The sequence below is a fragment of the Eurosta solidaginis genome, chromosome 1 (genome assembly GCF_040869045.1).
Source record: "Eurosta solidaginis isolate ZX-2024a chromosome 1, ASM4086904v1, whole genome shotgun sequence".
Lineage (NCBI taxonomy): Eukaryota > Metazoa > Arthropoda > Insecta > Diptera > Tephritidae > Eurosta > Eurosta solidaginis.
Genome location: NC_090319.1, coordinates 118117696 through 118129118, shown reverse-complemented (window position 1 = coordinate 118129118; position 11423 = coordinate 118117696). Strand labels below are relative to the sequence as shown.

At 34.8% G+C, this 11423-nt stretch overlaps 1 protein-coding gene and 1 pseudogene across 4 annotated transcripts in view; one reads left to right on the top strand and one right to left on the bottom strand.

The window, feature by feature from the left end:
- Window positions 1-675: 675 nt before the first annotated feature.
- On the top strand, window positions 676-5858 carry LOC137237692 (erythroid differentiation-related factor 1-like; annotated as a pseudogene).
- A 3800-nt stretch (window positions 5859-9658) lies between these two features.
- The window catches only part of LOC137237670 (RRP12-like protein), a 312941-nt gene continuing 311176 nt past the window's right edge, over window positions 9659-11423 (bottom strand). For all 4 annotated transcript variants that reach the window (XM_067761656.1, XM_067761634.1, XM_067761645.1 and 1 more), the window contains 2 exons: window positions 9948-10210; window positions 9659-9886 (listed from right to left, as the gene is read on the bottom strand). In XM_067761656.1, coding sequence (XP_067617757.1) covers window positions 9760-9886; window positions 9948-10201 — 381 coding nt within the window. In that variant the 5' untranslated portion in view covers window positions 10202-10210 and the 3' untranslated portion in view covers window positions 9659-9759. The remainder of the gene's footprint in view (window positions 9887-9947; window positions 10211-11423) is intronic.

The following is an 11423-nucleotide window of genomic DNA, read 5'->3' as shown; positions in this document are numbered from 1 at the left end:
ACATAGTGCTAACGTTTGTACATTCTAGTAAACTTCGTTCCAATTAACCTCACGCAGTTGATCAGCGACTTTTTTTGTCAGTCAAAAGAGATACCAAGTAAAAGTGAGTAATGGTCAGAAATATTGTTCTCTATTATTGCGGAGTGTAATTTTGCATCTTTGCTTTTGCAAAAAATGTGGTCAATGCATGTGGCGCTATCTCTTTTTCTCTTCACACTACTCTCGATTAATCTTTAACAATAGGCACATTCTATTCTAAGCAAGTCTGAAAAGAACACTCGCCTATTCATCGAATTACATACATTCAAAGCAAAAACATCAACTCGCTTATTTTATATACTCCTCGTGAAGTGGGCTAATCAATAAACGACTTGAAATGTAGTGTTAAAAGTAGAAAAAACGGCTCTATAGTGAATGAAGTCCTAAAACACACCAGGGAATTTTTTTTACAAATAGAACTATCGCAACCAACTTCACTCAAAAAGCGCAAAACAAAAGAAACCAGAAATTGTGGAAATATTTAATTTTACATTAAAATACACCGCAAGCCAAGCATTTCTTTGGTGGAGAAACATTTTTTTCTGTATTGGTTCAAAAACAAAACGTGTTCTAATACGTCGGTCACTATTGTCGTGTAAACATGGTATCAGAAAATTAAAAAAAACGTCTTATTTTATGGCGGGTAACATTAAGGCTTTACTAGACAACTGCATCAAGCTGCTTCCTAAGGAAAAATATCCACAGATTGTTACTTCATCTCATTATATATTATCTGATTTGCATGTGCCTGCTGGTATAGATCCAAAAGCTCCTAAATTTGATAAATCTGATTTTGATTCCGATACGCAGTCAGTATATGAAGAGGATGAAGATCTGGGCAGTGATAATAACTTCAATTGGAACGATGTACAACATGAGTTGAGTAAAAGTGTTGAACATAGTAGCAATGTAGCAGTCAAACAGATTTGCGATACACTGAAGCAGTTAAATTTGGATGTAAAGAACGGCATACGTCAACCGCGTACACCACCTCATTACAAGCCGGTACAAAAGATCGGTGCCGTGTGTCCCTGGAGCACATTAGTGCGGGTATTCCTTGTTTAAAAATTTTCAATCCAAATGAGGAAAAGTTTATCAAAGAGAGTGAAATGCGTGCTAAGGATGAAAAGCAAAGAATATTGCGTATAGCAACGAAATTTAATATGCAGCTTTTTGGCTCGTGGAATGTTCATTTAAAGTTGCTCCTGCTTTAGGCATGTCTTACATGTGCCTCATACGCGGAACATTATTATGTGGAGTAGAAGTATGGAAGTTGCTTAAAAGCGATTTACATGGGTTGCCGTTGTCAGCAGGTTGTGATGAATTATATGTCTGGTATAGTATCACAAAAGAGTTGCCTGTTGGGGCGTACAGGTGATTGCTTCTTTCAAATGGCCAAAAATTGGGATAACATCGATAGTTATATCGAACAATTTAATGAAGAGTCTAAAATTGCGTAAAATATTAAAATAATGAGTTAGTAAAAGACTTGAACGGATGTAAAATTATTTGGAAATTGCTTTGATTGTTCGCTGGTTTTACTTTGTTTCGTTCTTCCGTAGATGATCTCATTGAATTGATTACACCATTGGCTAATGTTGAAAGTTATGAAAACGTGATTGAATGTATTATGAATTTTGAGATTGCGACAGATGAAGATGCAAAAAGTGAGCTGCTACGCCGTTTGGAAAACGTGCGCAATGAGTTAGGCCTGAAGTACATGTACTGGGCGCAAGGTAAAAAAGAAATTGAAACCGAAAAAGGAAACAGAAAGCAAGTGGAAAAGCCAGAAGAGCCGATTTATATGAAATTGGCAATGAAATCTTACGACTGCTTCATACGCGGAATTTCGGCCTTCATCGAAATGCAGGATAATGTTAATATAGCATTTTTATATTGCAACATGGGCCGCTTCATGCGTTTTCGAGCGCACTTATATTTGCCTCAAGAAAAGTCAAAACACAATTATTTAAAAAGTTATTATGCAATTCTAACAGCTTATCTTGCTATTAAACCATCGACTTTGTGCGCAAACAAAAACTGTTTTATAATGAGGCGATTGCAAATTACGAAAAAGCGAAAGATGTGTTGGGTTCAAGAAAAAGTAGCACAGAACTATGGGACTTGGTTAATTGGGAAGTCTCAACTGCCACATTTACATTGGCAAAACAATTGCCTGATTTTAGTACTGCCAATGAGGTAACACAATCTAGATTTTTTCAGATTTTTTCTAAATGTAATTTCATTTGCAATCATTTTATGAATTTCGTTTTTTAGGCTACAAGAATTGAATTAGAACAAGTAAGGAAGGCTAAGTTCGGGTGTAACCGAACATTACATACTCAGTTGAGAGCCATGGAGACAAAATAAGGAAAATCACCATGTAGGAAAATGAACCTAGGGTAACCCTGGAATGCGGTTGTATGACATGTGTATCAAATGGAAGGTATTAAAGAGTATTTTAAGAGAGAGTAGGCCATAGTTCTATGGATGGACGCCATTTAGGGATATCGCCATAAAGGTGGGCCAGGAGTGACTCCAGAATGTGTTTGTACGATATGGGTATCAAATGAAAGGTGCTAATGAGTATTTTAAAAGGGAATGGGCTTTAGTTCTATAGGTGAACGCCTTTTCGAGAAATCGCCATAAAGGTGGACCAGGGGTGACTCTAGAATATGTTTGTACGATATGGGTATCAAATGAAAGGTGTTAATGAGCATTTTAAGAGGGAGGGGGCATTAGGTCTATAGGTGGACGCCTTTCGAGATATCGCCATTAGGGTGGGCCAGGGGTGACTCCAGAATGTGTTTGTACGATATGGGTATCAAACGAATGTTTGTACGATATGGGTATCAAACGAAAGGTGTTACTGAGCATTTTAAGAGGTAGCGGGCATGAGGTCTATAGGTGGACGCCTTTTCGAGATTTCGCCATTAGGGTGGGCCAGGGGTTACTCTAGAATGTGTTTGAACGATATGGGTGTCAAACGAAAGGTGTTACTGAGCATTTTAAGAGGGAATGGGCATTAGGTCTATAGGTGGACGCCTTTTCGAGATATCGCCATTAGGGTGGGCCAGACTGACTCTAGAATGTGTTTGTACGATATGGGTATCAAATGAAAGGTGGTAATGAGTATTTTAAAAAGAGTAATCCTTAGTTCTATAGGTGGACGCCTTTTCGAGATATCGCCATAAAGGTGGACCAAGGGTGACTCTAGAATGTTTGTACGATATGGGTATCAAACGAAAGGTGCTACTGAGCATTTTAAGAGAGAGTAGGCATTAGGTCTATAGGTGGACACCTTTTCGAGATATCGCCATTAGGGTGGGCCAGGGGTGACTCTAGAATATTTGTACGATATGGGTATCAAACGAAAGGTGTTACTGAGCATTTTATGAGGGAGTGGGCATTAGGTCTATAGGTGGACGCCTTTTCGAGATATCGCCATTAGGGTGGGCCAGGAGTGACTCTAGAATGTTTGTACGGTATGGGTATCAAACGAAAGGTGTTACTGAGCATTTTAAGAGGGAGTGGGCATTAGGTCTATAGGTGGACGCCTTTTTGAGATATCGCCATTAGGGTGGGCCAGGGGTGACTCTAGAATGTTTGTACGATATGGGTAAATAACGAAAGGTGTTACTGAGCATTTTAAGAGGGAGTGGGCATTAGGTCTACAGGTGAACGCCTTTTCGAGATATCACCATTAGGGTGGGCCAGGGGTGACTCTAGATTGTGTTTGTACGATATGGATATCAAATTAAAGGTATTAATGAGGGTTTTAAAATCGAGTGGCCCTTAGATGTATATGTGAAGGCGTTTTCGCGATATCGACCAAAATGTGGACCAGGTGATCCAGAAAATCTTCTGTCGGGTACTGCTAATTTATTTATATATGCAATACCACTAACATTATTCCTGCCAAGATTCCAAACGCTGTTGATTTCGCCTTGTAGAACTTTTTCGTTTTCTTCTACTTAATATGGTAGGTGTCACACCCATTTTACAAAGTTTTTTCCAAAGTTATATTTTGCGTCAATAAACCAATCCAATTACCATGTTTCTTCCCTTTTTTCGTATTTGGTATAGAATTATGGCTTTTTTTTTCATTTTTCGTAATTTTCGATATCGATAAAGTGGGCGTGGTTATGGTCGGATTTCGGCCATTTTTTATACCAAGATAAAGTGAGTTCAGATAAGTACGTGGACTAAGTTTAGTAAAGATATATCGGTTTTTGCTCAAGTTATTGTTTTAACGGCCGAGCGGAATGCCAGACGGTGGACTGTGTATAAAAACTGGGTTGGCTTCCACCGATTTCGCCCATTTTCACAGAAAACAGTTACCGTAATAGAATCTATGCCCCTACCAAATTTAAGAAGGAGTGGTAAGTTTTTGTTCGACTTATGGCATTAAAAATATTCTAGACAAACTAAATGAAAATGGGCGGAGCCACGACCATTTTGAAATTTTCTTTTATTTTTGTATTTTGTTGCATCATATCATTACTGGAGTTGAATTTTGACTTAATTTACTTATATACAGTAGAGATATTAAATTTTTTGTTAAAATTTGAATTAAAAAAAATTTTTTTAAAAAGTGGGCGTGTTCTTCATCCAATTTTGCTAATTTTTATTTAGCACATATATAGTAATAGTAGTAACGTTCCTGCCAAATTTCATTATGATATCTTCAACGACTGCCAAATTACAGCTTGCAAAACGTTTAAATTACCTTCTTGTAAAAGTGGGCGGTGCCACGCCCATTGTCCAAAATCTTACTAATTTTCTATTCTGCGTCATAACGTCAACCCATCTACCAAGTTTCATCGCTTTATCCGCCTTTGGCAATGAATTATCGCATTTTTTTCGGTTTTTCGAAATTTTCGATATCGAAAAAATGGGCGTGGTTATGGTCCGATATCGTTCATTTTAAATAGCGATCTGAGATGAGTGCCATACCAAATTTCATTAAGATACCTCAAAATTTACTCAAGTTATCGTGTTAACGGACAGACGGACGGACGGACGGACGGACATGGCTCAATCAAATTTTTTTTCGATACTGATGATTTTGATATATGGGAGTCTATATCTATATCGATTCCTTTATACCTGTACAATCAACCGTTATCCAATCAAAGTTAATAAACTCTGTGAGCTCTGCTCAACTGAGTATAAAAATAAGTGCTAGATTTGTTGCAACAATCATTGAAACTCTGTGATTTAGAGCATCCTGGCTCTAGACAGATTTTCTACACTTATCTCTCTGGACTCATACACAAACGGTGAGTTTTCTAAATTATTGCAACAAAACCAAATATATATTTTGTCCAGCATCGCATCATTTCACTACAGTCAGCTACGTAATAGCTGCACTGATAGCTCCATAATACCGAAAGCGACCTTACAATTACGCAAACATCATTATGAACGTGCCGCTGATATTTTAGATAGCTTACACGAAGCCAGCGATTATTTGGTGGTTCAGCTGGAAAGTATTTTATTACAAGAATTCTTAACCGAAAGTATGTACCTACATATAAGCTTCCGAAATTGTTAACTTTCCTAAATACTAAATACTAATTTCAGTTTCATCAACAACTATGCAAAAAATCAAGCAATTGTAAACCGCCTTAACTTTGTTACTAAAATCAAAAGTAATTTTCGAATATGCCTTAAATTTAAATAATGCCACAGAAAGTAATACACCAAATAACGAGCTCTGAAAGCATATGGTGCTATTTGAAAGTCGTTTACAAAATACTTTAAAAACTTTGATAAAATTATTGCTCTATGGCAAGGATCCGAAAAAATTAGTGTAAACATTAGGCCGGGTCGATTTGTGGGGAGGCAAAAAAATTGCCCATTGCTCTGTGAAAATCATATTCTAGGGATCAAAATAAGAAACTTTGCCGAAGGAACCATACCTCTAAAATAAGTTCTGATGTCCCCCCCTTTGGGTCGAACTTGCAAATTTTGAAAAATCCCACTTTGAAATGTCTATGTTTTTTCTTTTTGGAGTTTATTTTTCTCTTTAGAAATTTATTTAGTCAGAACATATGTAAATAAAAAAATGAATTTAACTTAGTAATAGAAAAGAAATTAAAAAAAATTATTAGAAATTAGCGTTTTTACAACCACCTTTTAAAACCAAGGCATCACTGTGATGCATTTGCATCTAGTAAACATAGCTGTGTGGGTTTTTTATTCAACCGTTTTAAAAAATGAAGGTATCAATTGCAGATCGTAAAATTGCTTGTGTTGTTTTTTTTAAGCCACCACAATACACAGCAGGTAGAATTGAAATTGCCCCTACCCAAAAGTTCGACCCAAAGTGGTGAGGGGGGGGGGGGGGGGGCATCAGAATTCGTTTAGAGGTATGGTTCCTTCGGCAAAGTTTCTTATTTTGATACCTGGAATACGATTTTCACAGAACAATGAGCGATTTTTTAAATCGACCCGCCCTAGTAAACATGGTATCAGAAAATTACAAAAAAATAACGTCTTATTTCATAAATTGTTTGAACTATTACTACTTATAAATTTAATTCACTATATCTGAGAATTTGATTTTAGAAACGCTCAGAATTTGTTTCGAAAAACCTTATCTGAGCGCGAATGCAATACATTTTCATAAGAAACAAATTCTGAGATATGGCGTTTTTGAATAAAATTTATAAGTAATAGTAGTTCAAACAATTTATGTTTACACGACAATAGCGATCGACGAATTAGAACACGTTTTGAGTTTGAACCAATACAGAAAACATTTCGAGATGGTTTGAACATTTGTGTACTAATGAGTTTATAAACTATTCGAAATCAGGTAGAGCGCCTTACGTGGTCATGTAAATATTTTCATTACTTCCACTACTTCAACAGTGTGGTACAGTCCAATTTCGATTACTTTAACTTACATACCTGTATATTTTACTTGCGAGCCAAACTTACGTTTAATTATTAGAGTAATATCGATTAAGTTTTTTGGACTTTATTGGACCGAATACCTTTTTCTTAATCTTAGTTTTACTTTCCAAAAAGTTGAATCGAATTTTTAATACTTGCGATAAACATAAACCTATGAAGAGAAAAATAGCAGTGCCAATTTTCATCAAATTTTGTATTTCTTTTTTATATCCGATACTTCAAGAAAAAGCTTCTAAGAACTTCACAAACCCATCTCAAAAACGTTTCCAAAAATTTGAGAAAATTTTACCTAAATTTGCACTTTTTATTTGGGGTTCTTAGAACTTTTTTGAGTATGCAGCTTTGTAGCCCAATCAATTTTAGTATAACAAAGTACAAGTTTTATTTTTATTTCGCATTGATTTTTGAGTATTTTTTTACCGAAAAGTCTTACAGATTTTCTTTTATAAAAAAAATATTTCACAATTTGTATAAAAGAAAATCTCAAACACCATTTAAAAAACCTCAAAACTCAACAAGAATTTTGAGAGACCTATAGCATGTCTTTTGTTATACTTAAATTGATTTTGCTACAAAATTGTATACTTAAAAATGCATAGAACCATAAATAAGAAGTTCAAAATTTCGGTAAATTTTTGGGTTTTTCTAAAACGCTTTCGATATTGTTTTTCATAGCTTCAGTTAAAAAAAATCATGGAAGTTTTTTCGTGAAGTATCGGAAATAAAAGAAAGTAAGGATGGGACTGTCTTCGGCTGTGCCGAAGACTTCATACCTTTCATGAATAGGGCTGAACAATAATCTTATCCCGTTCGTAATCTCCAAATAATCGGATGTATAAGATAAGAAATATATAGTGAACAGATGTACATACCTAAACGATTTTTAAGATAAATATGAAATAAAAAATTGCAAAAAACCCCCTTATCTGAACCATCGGTTGCATGGGATATATATTATATAGCTCCTATCCAAATGATTTTTACAAGAAATCTTCTATGATATATTAGAATACGGTTGTATGTGATAGGTATATACTATATACATATAGCTCCGATCAAAGTGATTTTTTCAGGAAATCTATGATATATTAGAATAAATATCGCCAAGTTTAACGTTTTTATATTGGAAATTAAGGGAGAAATTGCCAAAAATCTTTCTATCTGAACGATCGGTTGTATGGGATATATATTATATATAGCTTCGATCGAAATGACTTTTTCATGAAACCTTCTATGATATATTAGAATACGGTTGTATGGGATAGGTATATACTATATACATATAGCTCCGATCAAAGTGATTTTTTCAGGAAATCTTCTATGATATATTAGAATAAATATTACCAAGTTTAACGTTTTTATATTGGAAATTAAAGGAGAAATTGCCAAAAATCTTTCTATCTGAACAATCGGTTGTATGGGATATAACTATATATAGCTCCGATCAAAATGATTTTTTCAGGATATCTTCTATGATATATTAGAATATATATCACCGAGTTTCACGTATATTCTTGCTAAATTGCGACAGGAATGACCAAAATCGTCTATCTGAACGATCGGTTGTATGGGAGATATATGCTATAGTGGTCCGATCCTACCGGATCCGGCAAATGTCTAATATAATACAAAAATACTTCCTTGTGCCAAACTTCATTGAGATATCTCAAAATTTGAGGGACTAGTTTGCGTTCAAACAGACAGACGGACGGGCAGACGGACATGGCCATATCAACTCAGTTCGTCGCCCTGATCAATTCGGTATACTTAATGGTGAGTCTATCTTCTATATTTCTCAACGTTACAAACATCGGACCAAAGTTAATATACCATTTCATGTTCATGAAAGGTATAAAACAGTATTTAATTGACGAATTTTTTTAAAAATTGACACTGCCATTTTTCTGCTCGCAGGTGTAAGTTCATTATTAAAATGTTTGATGTTTATTAATCTTAAACAATACCTTTTATTTTAAATTGCTTTATATGTTAGGAAATTGAAGTACAAATTAATTTTAATTTCTACTAGAATGATATGTTTAAACAGTTGTTTTTTATGAAATTGGTGGCTTTAAAAAAATTTAAAACAGATGGAATCTGTAAATTGCCTTATATTTTATGAAATTGAAGAACGAATTAATTTAAAAAATTACTAAATGTATGAAATGTTTATACTGTTATATTATATTGTTATGAAAGAAAGTGAATAAAACGACTGGAAATTTGTCTTAAACTTTTAGCTTTTTTTTTAGTTAAAACACATTTTATTTAGCTGTTTTTATGCTTTACTAAAATTGATTGAGCTACAAAACTGCATACTTAAAAAAAATTCTAAGAGCCCCAAATAAAAAATTCCACCAAGTTAACAACAAATAAAGAATATATTAGCAATAAAAGCCTACAAATGGAATTAGTAATGAATTCCAAAAATTTAATAAAACGCAAAAAAAAGTATTAGCCTGATACAGAACTACAAAGACGTGCATCCAATTGGGGTGAGGAATTGAGTGCATTAAACGTGTGCATGCCACAAGCTGCCTATGGTAGTCGTACACACACACTGTAATACTGATAGATGAACACAATAAACTATATTTTTATGAAGAAACAATGACTGGGCTCGGTCCGGAAGGCAAATGGAGACAAACTCATATTGAAAAAAAGTTGTTTTGAGATCATATTATCAACTATTATTTTAAATATACCGATATCATTACATTTGCATGATTTTAATACACACTTAACACGTTTCCAATTGAATTAATATCAGCTAAATCGACGATATCCCCAGGATCTTCACGTATGGAAGTACATACTGCTTTTGCGTTTTTGTTTCTTTTTATCAGCCCTATCATGCGCGCCATCTTCGATATCCATATCTTCGGGTAAATCAGAATCTGAATCTGCTAGTATGTCATCGAAGCTGCAAGGAGATAATTTTCTTTAGTATGCGTTTAACTCAAGCCTTACCAAAATAAACTTACGTTACGCTCTTCTTTTCCAGCCCCGCAACAAATTCAGAATCTTCATCATCGTTCTTATCCTTCTCATTCAACCGTTTTCTATTTTCACGTCGCATTTGCTTTCGTATTTTCTTGAGACGTCGGTGCGTTACTTCAACATCGCCTGGTACAAATTTAATTAATTCTTCAGCAGTGAATCGTTTGCAAACTTTTTTCAACAAATAACCAATTTGTATTCGACAAAAGCGTCTGGTGTCTTTGGCCATAGCTGACATTGATTTAATCTTAAATTGTAATCAAACAAGGTAAGCAATCCTGTAAGATACTTAAAAACGCTACAGCTGCTTCGGCTTGTCCCCGCACATTTTGTACCAAAAATACTAAAATCTGCTCCATAACAAATAATTTGAATGTAGCAACCCTGGCGCCTTCACGCAACAACGGTAGCAACCAGGAACGTTCCAACAGCACTTCACCCTTGCTATTTGTTAGTGGTATTATGCGCAAAAAATTTTCCGGCCCCGTTGATTGTATTGCTACAATTATAGAGTGCCCAATTTGTATGCGCATTGGGCTTTGAGTATCACGCAATTCACTCTGGTCATCCAAGAGGAGAGATCCAATCTGAAAGATTACTACACCTTATTTCTTTAATTAATTAGTAATTTACCAAATAGTTTTCCGAATCACTCATTTTGCATTGTTTTTATCAGTATTTTGTTCTTATTTATTGGCAGTAAGTTTTCAAAAATGTTTTATTGCAAATATCACGAGATTTACAACGAAAAAGCGCCAAGATAGGTGCTCAAAACACAACATATATTGATAATTTACAAAAATGTTTTAATTTTCGCGCTTAAACAAACAAAGAAAACGTCAATAATATACAACAGATGATTTTGACAGCAGAAATGTTTCCAGTGTTGTTAAATACATGCAGGGAAATTTTAACCGAGTTTGGCGTTCTTGTCGTGCTCGCTTAGAATAGAACGCGGCTAATATTTTCAAATCCATACGAAGATAGCATGTCTAGGTAAAGCATAGCTTGACTATTCTTGGTATCAAATGCCACCAATAACTATTGCGCATTCCTCATCATCCGCATTCTTCAGTGTGCTCTCTAGCTCTCTAAAAATTCATGGGCGGGGTGGTATATGGCGTATAGTTTGCATTTGAATTTAGCGTTGTTGTTAGGTATGATATCAATTACTATGGTTTCGCAAGAAATAGTTTTCGAAGGGGTATATTTATAGGACAGGCGATCTCTAATAAATACTACACCACCCCCTTCACTTCGTTCTCTGTTGACGAACTCTGCGACAAAGCCAGCGATAGAAAATAAATTTTGTTCTCCTTCTACTATATTGGTTTCAACTAAGATTATAATAACAATATTATTTATGATTGGATCTATTTCTGTTATAAAGCTGTTAAAATTTGTTTTTAGCAAACGTGTATTTAGGAAGACGCAGTTTATGGTAACGTTTTTTATATTTA